Source organism: Zalophus californianus, chromosome 4, assembly GCF_009762305.2.
Source record: "Zalophus californianus isolate mZalCal1 chromosome 4, mZalCal1.pri.v2, whole genome shotgun sequence".
Taxonomy (NCBI): domain Eukaryota; kingdom Metazoa; phylum Chordata; class Mammalia; order Carnivora; family Otariidae; genus Zalophus; species Zalophus californianus.
Genome location: NC_045598.1, coordinates 182393381 through 182411748, shown reverse-complemented (window position 1 = coordinate 182411748; position 18368 = coordinate 182393381). Strand labels below are relative to the sequence as shown.

At 50.9% G+C, this 18368-nt stretch overlaps 1 protein-coding gene across 2 annotated transcripts in view; it reads left to right on the top strand.

Moving 5' to 3' along the window:
• NDRG1 (N-myc downstream regulated 1) overlaps positions 1-14696 on the top strand; it is a 53315-nt gene extending 38619 nt beyond the window's left edge. For both annotated transcript variants that reach the window (XM_027597700.1, XM_027597692.1), the window contains 7 exons: positions 615-718; positions 2136-2192; positions 3004-3055; positions 4145-4192; positions 5522-5557; positions 9415-9466; positions 12786-14696. In XM_027597700.1, coding sequence (XP_027453501.1) covers positions 615-718; positions 2136-2192; positions 3004-3055; positions 4145-4192; positions 5522-5557; positions 9415-9466; positions 12786-12997 — 561 coding nt within the window. In that variant the 3' untranslated portion in view covers positions 12998-14696. The remainder of the gene's footprint in view (positions 1-614; positions 719-2135; positions 2193-3003; positions 3056-4144; positions 4193-5521; positions 5558-9414; positions 9467-12785) is intronic.
• Positions 14697-18368: the final 3672 nt, after the last annotated feature.

Here is an 18368-nt window from a genome sequence, read left to right as displayed (position 1 = left end):
TCACATTCAGAAAGGAAGCAGGGAGAGGGAAGGCTGAGGCTTCTGCAGACCTCTGGCTGGCTCCGCTAGGAATTGAGATGGCCCTTCTTTCCAGAAACTTCGCGGGAGTTGCATAAGTTGGTTTTGTGTTTCCAGCATGAAAAACTGACTTCCCCTTAAAAACGTTAAATGCTAACAGTTGCATCAGTTTTTACTATTTACAAAGGGCTTTCGTGTGCAAGACCTCTGCTAAATCCCACAACCTGATGACATAGGTAATAGCCACCCCTGCTTTATTTTTGAGGGGACTAAGGCTCTGAGGGGTTAAGACAGTTGCCTCCCAAAAAGGGCAGTGACGGAGCCAGACCCCAGATTCGGGAGGACTTACTTCAAATACCAAAGAAGTGAGGAACCCAGAAGGGCACGCTTTGCCCTTTGCAGGTTTGCATTCCTTCCTGTTACCAGCTGATAGGCAAAAGCAGACTGCATTTCTCCGGTTTGCTCAGGCTCCCCGGCAGTCAAGTGCATTAGGCCTTATTATCTCTGTACCTGTATAACCTGAAGAATGGAGGCACTCGGGAGTGGCCCAGGGCCACGGTCCCAGCAAAGGGTATCTCCCCCCTCTCTAAATGCAGGAGGAAATGCAGAACAACGTGGAGGTGGTCCATACCTACCGCCAGCACATCGTGAATGACATGAACCCCAGCAACCTGCACCTGTTCATCAATGCCTACAACAGGTATTGGGACGTGGCATAGATCGAGTTTCTTTTCATTGGTCTGGAACATGGAATAAGGCAGAGGGGGCTTATAGAATTAGCAGAAGATACAGCCCCCGGATTTGAGCAAAGAGATGGCTGGGACAGGGAGTCAGGTGCCTCCTGGAGTTCTGGTGTTTTTGCAAGGAGCTGAGCTACCATCCAGACCTGGGGGTGGGGGGCTGCCGAGCACAAGGGAGACACAGTCACGCCCTCACGGGGTTTGGAGTAAGTGCCTGTGCCCTGGCTGACCGTAAGGAGAGGCCAGGTGTGAGGAGGGTGAAGAGAGCTAGCGACAGAGCGCTGGGGGGCGGAGGGGGAGGGAGGTGTCCAGAGAAGCTGCTGGGAGGTGAGTCATACCAAGGACAAGGAGCACATCCCTCCAGCCTTGGGCCAGGGGCTAGCCCTCCTCATGATAACGAGGGCCTGGTCTGGACCTCAGCTAGGGGAGGGGACAGCCCGGGAACACCGGTGTCAGCCAGGGGACGCAGTCCGCTGCGCTGCCGTGAAGGGGACAGGCGGGAGCCTCATGGGCTGTCTCTCCTCACGGTCGGTAACTTACTTCATGAAGAGCATTAGCGTCTGTAACAAAGTTCAGTGTCCGTCTCCTCTTACCATCCTCCCGGCATCCCGCCTCTCAGGGAGGGAGGGAGAGGTCGTGTCCCCAGTGGGTAACTGAAGACGTGGGACTGCACAGAGCAGTTCTTCAGCAAACACTTCCCGCGAGCTGGGGCTGTCAGGCTATCGGCTAGGCAGTGGACATGCAGAGACCAGGACAGCCCCCCAAGCCCCGCACACTGCCTTGCCCTCCTCATGCCCGTAGGAATCAAGTGAATCCTCTTCAAAATTCTGGGATGCTGTTACCGTCAGTATTTCTTCTTGAGGAAGCACAGGCACAGAGAGGTTCAGCATCCTGCCCAAAGTCACACAGCGAGGAAGTGGAGGGCTGTGATTTGAATCCAGCCTGTCTGGCTCCAGGCCATGCTCTGGCAAAGGGTGTCTGGTGGTGGGAGCCGCCAGGAGGCGAGAGGCTGGGTCGAGGTCTGCGGGGGCGAGCCACGGGGCTGGCCGGGCCCGAGCTGGGCATGACGCCGCACGCACAGTGCGAAACCGTGGGAGGCTTTGAAATGACGGAGGGAAAGGATCAGGTCTAAGATCTAAAAGAGATTGTGTAGAGGACTCAGGTTGGGGACAAGGAGGTGGGCTCCATGGGAAATGCATCAGTCCCGCTGTCCCCGAAACCATTTATATGGACCCCAAGAGGCTGTGATGTCCCAAGAGCCGTGCGGGTTGGGACACGGGTGGTTTGCTAGAAGGGCCAATGGCAGGACCTCCTGAGATCGCCGAGGTGGGAGGGGATGCCTGTGTAACCATGTAACTGTGCGTCCGTTGTCCGCAGCCGGCGGGATCTGGAGATTGAGCGGCCGATGCCCGGAGCCCACACAGTCACCCTGCAGTGAGTGCCCTTTCTCCCCCTCACCGTCTTGTCGCCTTGCTCAGCCACTGGCAGGGCCTTCTTTCTATGTTTGGCGGGAGTGGTGCTCTGTGCCGGGACATCGTAATCAGCAAGCCCTGGGTGTATTCTTCCCAGGAGTCAGGCACGACCCAGTCTCAGTCGCCTACTCCTTGTGCAGGGGTTCAGTTCCTGGGGTGTCCCTGAGACCTGGGTGGGAGCCTTGGATCTCAGAGAAGCAGTGCCGAGTATACTTGGGATAGAATTTATTAAGCACCTGCTCTATGTTGAATACTGCGTTAGGCTTTGCTTTCACAGAGCCTGGAGCTGAGTAAGACCTGAGTCCCACCCTAAAGTGCCCTATAAGGCTAGGAGGAAAAAGACAGTCATGGGTACAACTAACTGCATTCCACCAGTATCGTCTGTCTTTTGTAGTTACTGTAAGTGAACCACATTATTTAACACCTGAACCTCGACATGCCATTCCCTTTGTCAGGCATGTCCTCTTGGTCTCTGGTCTTGATTGGTGGCAAAGTCCTACTCATCCTTCCTTGAGGAGAGGATGCTTGAAACTAAAACCAAGAGGGCCCAGAAAGACTCTGGCTGAAATTCATACTAAGGTGTAAATGACTACAGTCCCAGTGTATCCTAAGAACAAAGCAGAGGATAGAAGGAGAAGGAAGTAAAAAGAGCAAAGGCTACTGAGGAAATCAAAATAAGTGTTTAGAACTCTGGTCCCAGCCTGGGAGGCCTGGGAGCATGTGAATCTTTAAATAAACTTTGTGTTAACTCCCTCTTCTCTCCCTGTTCCCAGGTGCCCTTCTTTGTTGGTGGTTGGGGACAGTTCTCCTGCTGTGGATGCTGTGGTATGTAGGAATCGTTCACTTATTTATGTGCTTAATTCAACAGTCCAAATCTGGTTGGCCTTTGGGCAGAGGGCCCAGATACCAGCCTCTTTTCCTGGCGACTGCCAGCCCTGTTTGCTTGGCACCAGGCCCTCTGTCTTTTCTCCCAGGCCCCAGCTCCTGCCAGTCCGCCTCCCATTGGTTTGTTTTGATGGGCATGTTTGCCACTTGGCTTCCTGGCCAACAGACTCTCCTCTCATTTGGAAATCAGAGTTTTCAGACCTGGTTGGTGCCTGATTGTCTGGCAGAGCAGAGAGGTACCTGGGGAATGGGGCTTAGACAAGGCCTTCTGGGTCATTTCAACCCTTAATTCCCAGCTGTGACATGGAGGCAAAGCACAGACTCGACCCTTCCGACATCCCCATAGCTGGAGACAGGGAAACTTAGGGGTTATTGAGCAGAGTCCTAAAGTGGTGACACGCCCTGTGCAGTGGGCTACGGAGTAGGATTTGCAGAGGGACCGTGAGTTTCCTGTGATCTGACCCACTGGGCATAATCATAGGATGCATCAGCAGAGATACGCTGTTCACCTGAAGGGAGGTGATGAGTTCTACTGTAGGCACTTTGAACATCATTGGTTACACGTGGGTGTTTTGCCCAATTTTGGATGCACTTCTGAGATGGTCATTGACAAATTAAATTAGTGGATGTCACTTTGTCTGAAGAATAGTTGTCGGGACTAGAGATGTTGAACTTGTAGAATCTCTGGCAACAGCCGGTTAAAAAAGTCCATTCATTTAGCATCTATTTCTGGAGCATCTGCTAGATGTTAGCTCATCTTTGTAACAACCCTTTGAAAAAGGGTATTATCCCCATTTTATGGATAAAGAAACTGAGGCTCAAAGAAATTAACTTGTCCACGGTCGCTCAGCTAGTAATGGCAGGGCTGGAATTCATAGCCACGTTGCTTCATCTCGAAGCCCGCGTTCTCTCCTCCATGCTAGGCGGGAAGACGGGCGTTGCTGATGATGGTTGCAGCGAAGGGGGAAGGCTGATGACTTTGGCTCTAGATGGAAAATTAACAGATTCCTTCTCCCTTCCCTTGTCCAGGTGGAGTGCAACTCGAAATTGGATCCAACAAAGACTACTCTCCTCAAGGTACAGGCAGCATGATGCGAGTTTGCCTTTGTTCCTTCTCAGAAGCCCCTAGTTTGCTGCAGAATGGAGTGGCGCCTAATTGAGGCACAGCTGGTGGTCAGAGACCATAGAAATAATTATTTAGTGTACGCGTTCACGAACGTCTATCTGTTGTTGGGCCCGGCTGGATACCCTAGGCTGCAGAGATGACAGGAACCCTCTCTGGGATCCCGAGAGTCTTTGGGCTGCCGGCCGTGGTGCTCTGATGAGGGACGGACTGGCAGTTGTGCAGGCGGGGGCTCTCGCAAGGGTGGGGCTGGGCGTTGCTCTGAGAGGGGCTCTGCCATGGGAGGGCGGGACTCTGTCTGCCAGGTTCTTCTGGGAGCTGTCCCTGAGGCTGGGTTGAGGGTCTGTGGTCTCCCTGCCCACGCAATCCAGTCGCCATGGTGTTTGTGGTAGCCTTGGCCCAAAGGCACCATGCAAGATGAGGACCCGTTGTGGTTGTACCCCCCGGGGAGGACAGGTGACCCAGGAAGGGCCTGTGTGAAATGAGGGGGCAAGAGGAGCTGAGGGTCTGTGGGTCGCTCAGCGGCCCTGTGAAAGGCACTGGGAGGCGTCTGATGCGCAGGGGGAGACCTGGTCCCCGGAACTGGCTCTTCACATAGCTTTTCTATCAAGATTCCCTCTCCAGGAAATTGCAGGACTGGAAGATGCTGGGCTTTGGGCCCCAGGGGGCTGCTGATTGGCTAACCCGGGAGCCCCTTTGTCTTAATTATCCCAACACATCTGTGTCTGGACGCCGGCAGCATCGGGGCCCTCTGTCCCAGGAGAAGGACGGACAGGCCACAGTTCCTGCTGTAGGGAGAGGAGGAAGGAGCATTCGAGAAGGGGGAGGGTTCGTCTCCTCGTCTCCATTGCTCAGATCGAGCAGTTTCTGTCTTAGGGAACGTTTAAAGAGAGTGTGTGTGTACAGGGCCTCCCGCACTGAAGGCCTTCTGGTCACACGGACCCTGGTGGGAGGCTTGCAGTTCTTCGAGCTCACTCAGGCCCAGTGTGTGCCTCTGCAGTAGGACAGGCACACCTTCCGGTTCTCGAGGAACCGAGGGAAATTCCTTCCTGGGCGTAGCAGGGCATCTAGCGTCTCGGTTGTCAAGAAGACACAGATCAGTGCCAAGATGGATTGTAACAAGAACAGCCTTGCTAGGTGGGGATGGGTGTTTTCCCCACCCGTCAGGTGCCCATTGCCCCCAGAATGGGGTTGAACGGGGACAGGGCAGCGGCAGGTGGGCCCCATAGGGAGGGACACCTCTGCCGTGGTGTTTGGCACTGACCAGCCTCCCTTTTTCCCAGATGGCAGATTGTGGTGGCCTCCCGCAGATCTCCCAGGTGAGTCCTACCTGTCACCACCCCCTAGATGGAAGGCAGGTGTCTGTGTCCTGTTAGCACCTATTCCCCGACTGTCTCCTAGTCCCGCACCTCACTATGACATCTGATGACACTGTGGGCACGTTACTATTTACAAAGGGTGCTTGCACATCGGGACTTGATCACCTAGGAACCCCCGCGTGGTGGATGACCCTGGCGTTCATAGGGGGGAGGGGGTTTCACGCATGGATATGGCTTGACACCTGTGGACCCGAGTCTAGGTGTGTCTGGTGTTTGACCTCAGAGACCACAGGCTTCAGCCAGAGCTCCAGGCCCGAGCAGAGGGGGCAGAGAGGAGGTGGTTGTCTTTTCCACCAGACTGTGGGAAAGGATGGAATGATGCCTTTTCTTTCTTCCGTTTCTCCCTGCCGTCCTGAAGGGGACTTCAGAGCTTCTGTCATCCACTGCTCTCTTGATGAAAATTGAATCTGGGTCTTTTTCTAGATACATGTACCCTTTCTCCCCCTGCGGCCCCCCACCCCCCTGAGCTCCCTGGGGAGCCTCCTATGCAGCAGTGAGCATGCTTTTGGGTCCCTCTCACCTGCCAGAATGTTGGGAGAGTCAAGGGTGAGGGCACTGAGCAACTCAGTGGCTCCCTCTGCGTCCACGTCACCCTAGGTCTTCCCACTGGCTCTTCCCAGCAGGTGCATCCAGACCCTGGACTCCTGCATGCCCTGGCTGAGGGGCTTCTTGTCCATGAGCCTGTCATCTGGGCAATGGCCCCAGGCTGGGGAGATCAGACAAACAAAAATTATATTCGCAGAGGGGAAAAGGGCTATGTGCCCTCCTCAGTAATGGATGAGGACCTGAAATGTATATTTTATGAGTTTGGGGCTTTTTTTTTTTTTTTTTAATTGGTGGTATTAGTACTTGTAATTTCCTAGTTACATAGTAATACATCTTCATCAATAAAAATTTAAAAATACGGGTGAATAAAAGAATAATTAAAAAAAACACATCCAGGGCGCCTGGGTGGCTCAGTTGGTTAAGCGACTGCCTTCGGCTCAGGTCATGATCCTGGAGTCCCTGGATCAAGTCCCGCATCGGGCTCCCTGCTCGGCAGGGAGTCTGCTTCTCCCTCTGACCTTCCCCCCATCTCATGTGCTTTCTCTCTCATTCTCTCTCTCTCTCTCTCAAATAAATAAATAAAATCTTTAAAAAAAAACAACAACACATCCATAGTGTCCCAACTTTAGGTTACCGTTGTTACAGACTTTAAAGTATTTACTTCTAGCCTCTTTTTCGATATACTTGCATACATTTTTTTGTTACTTTAAGCAAAATTACGATCATTTTGCGTATATATTTTTCACCTGTCCACATAACTTGACATCTCAGAGCTCTCTTCCTTTGGTTAAAAAACTCTCTGTATCTTGTTTTTAATGGCAGGACAAATTGCCATTGCACAGATACACTAATTGGTTTTCCTGACGCCCTATTGCTGGACATTTATAGGTAGTTTCTGGTTTCTCACTGTTGGGTGTGGTGCTATAGAGAGCCTCTTGGTTTGGGAGGGATCAGCTCTTTGATTAATTTCATGCGGCCTTGCCAATTTCAAGGACCTTCTGATGGAAAAGGGAGAGTCTTGGCTCTGAGTCCCCCAGGGAGGGGGCAACGGCTGACAGGTTCATTTGGGTGCAGGATAAAATTTGTAGCAGCTGGAGCTGTCCCAATAAGAGAAGGGTCTTCTGTCCGGGATAGTGAGGTCTCTCACTTGGAGTGGGGGGTCTGAAGAAGAGACCCTGAGAAGCAAATTTCTGTATCAGGTGGATCCTGGGCCTTGACTAATTGCTCTGGATCTCATCTCCCTGCAGACTCTCCCTCCAGAACTCTGTACAGAAGTGTAGACACAAGTGGCCTTTGGTGGCTCTACTCGCCTCTCCCCAGTGGCTCCCTCCGCGTCCACTAGAGAAGGACAAAATTGGTGCTCTATCTGCTGTTGTGTTATGCCCGTTTGACAGCTGGGAGAGACCAGGGCAGGCCCCGCCCGCAGAGGGAACAGATGGGCTCCCCGTAGAGCCCAGCTTAGACAGAAGCGTGAGTTAATACCTGCATGTTAGTGGTGGAGCCGTTAGCCATCCAGCTTGCTCCTGAGACTGCCGGGGAGACTCCTGCCGAGACACTGCTACTCCAGGGCCCTCTTTAGGCTGGCTCGGGGAGGAGGGGCGCCAGTGTTCCTTCCTTCGGTCCTCCCTCCCTCCCCGCTCTCCCTCTCTCCTTTCCCTTCTTCCTTTTCTGTATTGGAAATGAGAACAGCTCCGCCCTGACCATGATGAAAACACATGGTAAATGCATGGCGGCGGCCGAACCAGCCCAGGCTTCCAGGAGACCAGTCCAGGAAGGCCCGTTTACTGTGCCGTTCCTCCTCCTCCTGCCCTTACGAGAGCTGGGTGTCTGTTGACGGCGTTCCCATCCCTCATTCCATTTGCAAGGGCAACAGTCCTTAGAGATGAGAGGAGCAAGTGTTTATTGCAGTGTCACCGAAGGGAAGAGAGGCTGAAGGACTGTTTCTGCCGCGGTGCTAGGTACAGATGCTTGTGGCTCTCTGCAGCCTCAGTGGCGGCTTGTCACTTTCTTACTGTTGTCACACAAACCCCAGAGGGCAACTTGAGCCCAGCTGCACTTTATCTGTCTCTCTCTCTAAGATTTATTTATTTATTTGAGAGAGAACGAAAGCAAGAGGGACCACAGAGGAAGAGGGAGAAGCAGATTCCCCCAAGGAGCAGGGAGCCTGATGCAGGATTCAATCCCAGGACCCTGAGATCATGACTCGAGCTGAAGGCAGACAGATGCTTAACTGACTGAGCCACCCAGGCACCCCTCAGCCTCTCCTTTAAGTGTCCTGTGACTCTTTGTAGAATAGTGGCAGGAGTTGCTGGGGGTGGGCAGGAACACTGCATCTGCTGACTTCTCACTGGGGCAGAAAGAGTATGAGCAGCAAAGACCCAGGGCGTTGCTTTTGAGAGTTGCAGTTAATTAGACTGGGGGTATGGCCTTTACTTGAGAGCATTCACCTCCCAGTTCAGATTAATCTAAATTTGGGGAGAGTAATTGATGGAACTGGGTATGTTCTCAGCATTCCCAAATCATTTCACTTAAAGTAGCCCATTGAATTGGTTAATTGGTTTATCCAACTGTCCATCCGTCCATCCATCCATCCATCCATCCTCCTTCCTTCTATCCATCCATCTTATTTTTACCTATCTATGCACCATCCCTTCATCCAGCCAGCCAGCCAGCCTGCCTGCTCTTGAGGCTGAGAGTGAACTGCCTTGAAAGCATAGAGTTTGGAAAGCCCTCGATTCGTCTGTAGGACTCCCCCCCCCCCCATGAATTAATTGTATGACTGTGGATGGATTATTTATCTCTCCATGACTGTTCAGCAGTGAAATGTATGTGGAAATGGTGCCAACCTCATAAAATTATTGTCAAGAGAAAATGAGATAATGCTGCAAAGCCCTTGGCACAGTGGGTGGCACAGGATCTTGGTGCTGTTACGTTCTAGAAGCTGAGCTGGATACATCACTCTTACCAGTGTAGTCTTTACAGAAACCCTCAGATGTTAGTGTGGCTCTCTGGACTTTACCAAATTCTCCCAGCTATGAAGTGAAATTGCAGTTTTTCTCCCTAGCCAAAGTGAATTTTGCTCCCCATGAATACCCTGTAGTCTTTACTTTTGTGGACTGTCCAATCAGCATGTGGTAGCCTTCTCTCTTGGGCCCAGCTCTTGAATGAAGGTGACCGTGGGCACAGCTCCACGTGGCCCTTCAGGATCGGACCTCTGGCAACTGACCGTACTTTCCCTTTTTCTCTTGCAGCCAGCCAAGCTTGCTGAGGCCTTCAAGTACTTCGTGCAGGGGATGGGATACAGTAAGTGTGGCCTTTCCAGGCAGGTGGTGGGGCGAGGGGCAGGCATGGGAATGAAAATGCAGTGACCTGAACTGGGCTTGAGTGAGTATTCTGTATCATCTTGGCCAGCGTCAGCTTTTGGCAAACTAGGAAGGTCAGGGAAAGAAATATTTTGGTGTGTGGAGGATGGGCGGCAGTGCAGAGGTTCTAGTATCTTCTTTATACCGTGGGGCTTCATTTCCCTCCACTGATGAACAGCCGTGGTTTCGTAGCAGGGAATTTTCTTTAGATTCAGGACTAACTCTTTAAGCACCAAAAAGAGAACAGTGGAACCATGAAAATCTTTTACATTCTGGTTACGTGCTTTTTTTTTTTTTAAATTTTAAATTCAATTTAATTAATGTATAGTGTATTATTAGTTTCAGAGGTAAAATTTAGTGATTGATCGGTTGCATATATATGATTACGTGCTTTCTTAAGAGACTTCCCGTTGTCATGATGGTGGTGGTGGTGATGATTATGGTGGTGATGGTAATGATGAAAGATTATTAGTAAATCCTTCATTTTTTTCTCATGTAACCATCACAGTAATCCTATGTCATATTTTTTTTTTTTTTTAAGAGAGAGCGAGCGTGTGCACATAAGTGGGGTGAGGAGCAGCAGGAGGGGGAGAGAGAATCGTAGGCAGGTTCCACACTCAGTGCCGAGCCCAGTGAAGGATTCAGTGTCATGACCCTGAGATCATGAGCTGAGCCGAAATCAAGAGTCGGACGCTTAACCGACTGCACCACCCAGGTGCCCCATCCTATGACATCCTCTTATCCGCATCTTACAAATGGTGGAACTGAGGTTTGGAGAGATTAAGCAAGGAGCAGAGTGGGGAATGTTCCTTTGAAAACCGTAAAGCTCTGTGTAAGCGGGTGATAAAGTTGCTTATATTCAAGACAGTGCATCTTTGCCAAATCCTTGGATTTGGGAATTGAAGGATAAATAGAAGCATAATTCAAGGACTTGCTGTTTCTTGTGTGACAGTTCTAGTTTATTCGTTAGACACCTCCATCCCTTTTTCAGAAATGCAGTCCCATGACCAGGACCGACCATGCCAAGTGGAAGCACTCTGGTGGGTAGCGGCCACAGATGGTCCAACTGAGGTGTGAGCCGTGACATGGTTCTTTTGGCTTTTTCTGCCGACTGCTTAGAATTTATGAGCCCATCTTAACGAGGAAGTCTGAATATTTGATCTCTTCCTTCCCCCCCGCCCCCCCGAGACTGAACCTATTCATTTGTTTAAAATAGTAATGGTATATTTGGTAAGCTGACCACAGCCTTAAGGTTGGCCACAGCCGTGTTTAGTTTCTAGAGAGGCCAAGAGCCCTTGAGCCTGATTTACATGCGTCGGGCAGAGTCCATGTCCCTAGGTGCCCTATTCCAACAGAAAACATCTGTCTTTGGGTCTGCGGCCTTCTGAGCTGCCTTCCCGAGGGAGAGCAAGCAGGTAGAGGTAGGGCACCGGGAACGCTGCCAGGCAGGGCGTACATCATGACTCGTTTGCCTTGGACCTCTCTCAGGTTTGGATTTCTGCCTCACAAGTGTATTCTGGGGAGAAAGGAAGTGAAAGGCAGGCCTTGTTCCCTACGAAACACACACACACACACACACACACACACACACACACACACACCCCTACACTACACACGCACACACACACCTACACTACAACACACACCTACACTACACACACACACACCTACACTACAACACACACACACACACACACACGCACACACACGCACACACACACACACCCCTACACCTACTGAAGCCTCTGGCAGTTAGAGGGAAGAGGAAGAGCTTTTGTCCCAGAGGCATGAACCACAGAGAACGCAAGTAGTCATCTACTGAGCGCCTGTTCAAGCTGCAGGCATGACTTGCTCTTTGATTCCATGACACCATTCCATGGTCACTTGCGAGCCCTGTGAGGTCAGGAAAACTCTCAGATTTGGGGTTGAGAAATAGGGGCTCAGAAAAAACGTGAGCGACAGATGTGGGAGCGATCCCGATTGTCTCTGGATTTAAACATTAGCTCTTGGAGAAGGGAATTCAGTGCAGCAAGGATTCCTTTTGTTTGTGGATATGTGTCCCAGCAAGCCAACCCCTGCACACATTCAGTGACTAACGTAACCACTGAGCACGTATGTGTATTTATCGGTTTCCTCAGATTGTGACGTTGGTTGTTCAAGGTGGCCTTTGCGGTGATGCTTTATTTGGGTGGTGTAGTAGTTTCCTAGGGCTGTTGTAATAAATCTCCGCAAACCAGATGGCTTAAAAAATACCAGAAATGTGTTCTTTCACAGTACTACAGCTCTAGAAGCAAGAAGTCCAAAATCAAGATGTATGCAAGGTCATGCTCACCTCAGAGGTTCTCGAAAGATCTTTCCTTGCCTCACCTCAGCTACTGGAGGGAGCTAGCAGCCCTTGTTGTTCCTTGGCTTGTAGCCACGTGACTCCCATCTCTGCTCTGTGTTCACGTGGCCTTCTTCCGTGTGTGTGTGTGTGTGTGTGTGTGTGTGTGTGTGTGTGTGTGTGTATGTATGTGGAGGGGTGTTCTGTCTCCTCTTACGAGCAGCCAGCCTCATGTAGTATGACCTCATCTTAACAAAATGTATCGGCGAGGACCGTAGTTCCATTCTTAGATTCTGGTGGCTATGAATTTTGGGGGGTGGAGGGCAGGATTCAGCCCAATGCAGGTGGGGGGATCGCTTTGTCTTCATTTCACTTTCTCACCCATCTGCTATGTGCAAGGGTGATTTTAAGTCCCGAAGGATGGATGGGTGCCATAGATAGTTCCTGGGAGCTCACAGGCTTCTCTGGAAGAGACAACAGGTGACAGCCGGCCGCAGATTTGCTGGGTGGCCTTGGTTTCCCCACCTGTGGCATGGAGGGATTAGCCCAGCTGACGCCCTCCAGATATTGTAGACAGTAGGGGGTTGTGGTACGCGGGCACACACAGGGGTGCCGATACTAGGGGATCGGTATTCCAGTTTTACTGATGGGGATGGAGGGCTCAGAGACGGTCACTTCCAAAGTCACCCAGCGGTAAGCGAGCGGCAGACTTGGGATTCAGACCCACGTCTAGGTTCAAGCCACTGTGTGATCGCAAGTCCCTAGCCCCGTCGGGGACTTGCTCTCCGCCTCTGTGAGTGGATACGGAGGATGGGGAGCCCGGTGCCTGGATGGCCGCAGGGATGGACGGGTCAGGCAGGAGGAGGCCCCGTTGCTGGCGTGCAGGTGCCCCTGGCATTCAGGTCCCTAACCGGGTGCCTCTTCTCTCTGTCCCCAGTGCCCTCGGCCAGCATGACCCGCCTGATGCGCTCCCGCACGGCCTCCGGCTCCAGCGTTACGTCCCTGGAGGGCGCCCGCAGCCGCTCCCACACCAGCGAGGGCGCCCGCAGCCGCTCCCACACCAGCGAGGGTGCTCGCCTGGACATCACCCCCAACTCCGGGGCCACCGGCAACAACGCCGGGCCCAAGTCCATGGAGGTGTCCTGCTAGGCGGCCCGCACCACGGCCGCCCCTGGACTCTGGGCTCGCGCAGCTGCCCTTCCTCTGGCCCTTCCCGCCCCCGCCTGCCACACCACACATAACTCGTATTAACCCAAAGCTTATGGTGTAAGAGAGCTCTGGGGGGACACAGTTAGACTGGGTTTGTCAAGGGTGCCTTTCCCAGCAGGGGCAGGGTGGGCAGACCGAAGGGAAAGAAGTATCTCAGTGTCCTGTGCTCATTGACGGCTGGCCTGATGGCCGCCCCGTCACCCTCCCTCAGAGACACCAAACTGCCAAAAACAAGACACGCCGCCCTCAACACTTCCTAAATCCAGGCCTCTGCTGACCCGAGCATCCTGGTTCTAAAGGGCTCTTTGTCGGAAGCCCAGCCCCTCTACTTCCTGTTTCCTCTCCAACTAAAGACCAACTGACCCAGTTTCTGGAAACAGAACCCTGTTTCCATTTGGGGAGGGGGAGAGCAGCGGATTGTGGGTAGCTCTTTTTAACTGCACAAAGCAGGAAGCAGGAGAGAGGTGGCATTTACGTGGAGGCTAGAATGCTTGGAAAAACAAATCTACGCAGTTGACGTGAAGACATAGATTTTTAAAGTTTGTGTATATATCCACTTTTTAATGCCGAAACATACAAGCCAGTTTTTCTGGCACCCTTTCAATGGACAATGAAAGTGGGCAGCAAAATCTCCGGGCTTTCCAAAGAAATGGTCTTGGCAAACATTGGTATCATTGAATTTGAGCCTTTGGCTCTGCTGTCTGCCGCCTCCATAGTCAGCCCCGACTTCCCACCCCAAATACGTGAGTGAGGATTTCGTTTGTGGGGAAGACGAGTTAGGTTTGTACTTGCTTTCTTTGATATGAAGGGAAACATTCCAAATAGCCGTACCTGGCTGTGATGAGTGTCCATGCAGTGGGGGCGGGGGTGGGGGGTGGGTACAGGGGAATAGGGTGGGGGTGGGGGGTATTTGGGTTATTAGATGTAAGGGATTTTCTGTGGTTGTGATGGGATCCGGTGCAGTCATGATTTCAGTCGATCCCACCCTGGTTCCCAGGAATCTTGTGTGATTGAGTCAAATCCAGCTTCTGATCTCTGACAAGTGGGGTTGAATCTGACCTTGACAGCCGAACGTTCTGACCTGGTAACATCACTGGATCTTTGGGGACAACCGTTTGCTCTTGCAGGGGGTGGGGATTCACATGGGGGGTGTTGGCTGAGAAGATGAGAGGATTCTGGAATATTCCACGGGATTGCCTTCCCTCTCCTGCCTTCCCCTCTTCCCTGCCCCTCTAACCTTCTGCTGAATGGGGTGGCACCACTGACATTTCTGGGCAACGTCAAGTTCCTGTACTACTGGCTTCTGATTCTCATTTTGGCTAACCATGGATCTTCTTGGAGGAAGTTTGATCTGAGTGGGATGAATCGATGCGAATCAGCCACTGGGGCCTGGTGCTTTCCAGGACCCTAGAGTTGGTAGAAGGAAGTAGTCAAGGCTTCTAGATAGCTGGAGGGGCAGTGACTCAGTTTCCTGCCCGCACCACCCGGAGGCTTCCGCCCGACCTGTGCAGAAAGGTCAGGGGTCAGGGCAGGAGTGGCTGAATCGAGACAGGAAACTGTTGTGTAAAGTCTCTCCAGAGGAGTTTCTTAATGAGATGTTTGTATTTATTTCCAGACCAATAAATTTGTAACTTTGCAGTGGCTTGAGTCTTTTTCCTCTGAGAGGTCGTGTGTGCAGCCCCACAGTCGCGGGAGGGGTCCTTCCTTACCTGGCCCCTCGCGACACCTGCCTTAAGGGCATCACTGTCCCCTGAGAATATAATGCGAGCCACATATGTAAGTTTACATTTTCTAACAGCCGTTATTTTAAAAGGTAGAAACAAGTGAGGTGAATTTTAGGAATATATTTCCCTTAACCCAGCATATCCAAAACATTACCATTTTAACATAGAATCAATATGACAAGGATTAAGAGAATTCATCTTCTTTATGCTAAGAAAATCAGTATTCCACAGGACAGCGCCTCTCAATTCAGACCAGCCCCATTTCAGAGGCTCGGTAGCTCAGGCAGCATAGTGACAAAGAGTTAAAGCTTTTCAACCTATATTTAGAAGGAAACATCTTTTTTTTTTCTTACATTTTATTTTTATTACGGGAAAGCATGTGATAAAACCACTCCCTTTCTCACACCCAGTGACATCGCTATAATGCTTATTTCTACTATACTGAAAAAAAAATGTAAACACAACAGGTTTTAGCATGACCTCCCATTGTTATTTAGGCTTATTTAGTTGTTTAAAATTCACAAGAACAATTGTAAAGATGGTGCAGAGCTCCCATATACCCCACACCGAGTTTCCCCTGTTAGTAAGACCTCATTTCACTATGGTGCACTGGTCACAACTAAGATATCAACATTGATACATGACTGTTAACTAAGCTCCATACTTTTTTTTTTTTTTTTAAAGCTTTTATCTGACAGAGACACTATGAGAGAGGGAACCCAAGCAGGGTGAGTGGGAGAGGGAGAAGCAGGCTCTTCGCCGAGCAGAGAGCCCGATGCGGGGCTCGATCCCAGGATCCTGAGATCGTGACCTGAGCTGAAGGCAGATGCTTAAGGACTGAGCCACCCAGGCGCCCCTAAGCTCCATACTTCATTGGAATGTCACTACTAAGTCCCTGTCATCCTTTTTCTGTCCCAGGATCCCGTCCAGGATGCCACATTATATTGTCCTCATGTCTCCTTAACTTCCTTTGGTCAATAACGGTGTCTCCCCTTTCCCTGCTTTAGCTGACCTTGACAAGTTTTGAGAAGCACTAGTCAGGCATTTTGTAGAATGTCCTTCAATGAAGGTTTCTATGATACTTTTCTCATGGCTCAACTGGGGTGATGGGTGTTTGGAAGAAAGATCACAGAGGTGAAGTGCCATGCCATTAGCATGATGGGTCGCTGGGAGTCGCCACAGATGCTGTTGACCTTGATCACCTGGCTTGAAGCAGTCAGTGTTGGCCAGGGTCCTTCACTGCCCTGTTACTTTTTCCGCTTTCCCACACTTGGTCTTTGGAAGGAAGTCACTAAATCGCTAAATGCAGCCCCGCCTCGAGCCTGCCTTCCCTTTTTAAATAGATATCCTGCTGTTACGCTGGATTTTCTTCGCTTACGTGCAGTTTCTTTGAGTGTAATCCGCTATAAATTCACTATAAAACTTGACGTCTGCATTACGGTACAAGGAGTGGGTATGCTGTAGTTTCAGAAATGGATTTGGAGTGGCAAGGAGGAGTTAGCACAGAAGGGTAAGAAGGCATTCCTAGCCACGGGGCCGGTGTGGCCTCCAGTGCAGAGGAGGGAAAACGTGTGCCTTTGTGAGGAGCCTGTACTGCGGACCTGGGCGGGTGACCGTGAGTGCTGGGCGTGGCAGGCGGCGAGGCAGGGAGTTCTGTATGTGTAAAATAAAATACAGAGGATTACAAAAGAAAGGACTTAAGAGTGGCATGTAATTATCCACATGTTAACAACTGTGTGACATAATAGCTTGTGCTTCTTAAGTTAAATAGTAGCATTGAGGCAGATCTCAACATAATGGCAAGGTGTGATAAGTGTATCTGGAGATACCTGCCACAGTGTGATTTCAACTGGTGATACTGGGGTGTGTTGCCTACGCTTAAATGGAGGGGTACACTAAACAGCAATTAGAGATTAGTCAACACAAAGACACATTTTACCCTCATCCCAGCACACGAACCCCCCATTCAAAACACGGACTGCTGATCGGAGCACCCCAGGTTAGGGAGACTTAACTTTAGACGCAGGAGGTGGAGCTTTTCCCACACTCACTAGTAAGCACCTTTTCTGTGTCAGGTGCTGTGCGGGCAGGGGATGGCAGAGTTGGGAAGCAAGCACCGCATCAGTGGGTGCCTACGTGAGCTTTGGGAGTGGGGGTGTGGCGCAGCTGCGGCTGGACCTGCCATGCTCAGCAGCTCGGGACTAGGGCTTCCCCCAAAGGAAGGAACTATTACAGGTGTTTGCATGCACCAGATGTATTGAAGAAGAGTATACCCAGAGGCTTTTTGCCAGCTGGGGGATCTATTTCTGTTCTCCTAGCTGCTTGTTTGGGTTTCTATCCCCTAACCCTTGGGTTTCAGTAGTAGCCGGGAGAGCAAGTGTTCACTGAGATGAACCATCTCTGGGATCTGTAGGGACAGTGGGGGCCTTCACCTGCCACCTTTTTCATTGTCCCTTCTCAGACACAACCTCACTGTCATTGGATTGGTCCCTTGATGCCCCAATCCACCTGGTTACATACTAGTCTTGGGCTACTTAGGCTGAATGGAAACTCTTCAACTGTGTCTCACATGGAATCCAAGGGCAGAAGGTAAAACCCGGCATGTGAGGTTGGAGACCAGATGAGGGAGGGGACCTGGGGAGCACATCAGCCTCATTCTTTGTTCTTTCCAAGATGTCTGTGTATCTCCAAAGCATAAAACGCTAGTCCTAACCCAAAGGCTATATGACCTTCAGGTTCTTGGACATGGAACCAACCAGGTCTTTGTGTCTCCTAAGGGAAAGAGAATCATTGATTCAGCTTGACTTAGGTGTCCACTTGCTGTCCAATCAACTATGACTGGGTTCACCCTCCTCCCACCCCCTCCCCCCCACATAAGTGCTTCAGGGGTTCTAAGCAATTGATGTAGTTATAACAGGTGAATTGTCGTGTGCTCTGCGTGGCTAAATTCATTGACAGCCAAACTCACGGTTTCAAGACAGAGCCTTCCTCACCCCTGCTTTGAGAAGTGTTTTCTTAATGCCCTGCCTTCTGCAGGAAGCACCTGCCAGGTGACAAGGGTGCCCTGCAGGGCCAAACCCAGTAGTACGTGCGGAATCTGTAATGTGGATTACCTTAGGTGTCCTTATCTCCGAGATTTCTCTTCTATCCCCAGGGCCAGCACAAATGCCCAGCACCTAACAGGAGGTTTTCGTTAAATAGATAAACACTTCCTCTAATAAGAGTAATATTTATCAAGTACTATTTTTCTTTCCCCTTTTTATTCTTTATCTGTGGGGATGAGTGATCCTTGTTTCACAGATAAGAAAGCCAAGGCTCAGAGTGATTAAGTGGCTTGTCCAGTCATTTCTAAAATAGACCATGTCCCTCGCTGCCTTTTAAAACAGTTCACTGAGCACATGACAAATGCAACCATCTATTGATGTCTTGGGATTGCAGAACATCAGCTTAGTTCCCCGGCGCTGAAACTGCAGATGCCCTTCAGGCTTTTAGTGCTTGAGGAGATGTTTGTCGCTCTGTTAAGAACATAGTCCCACCCAGGCTCGGGTGACCTGTGTTTTACCCTATCTTCAACCTGGTTCTTAATT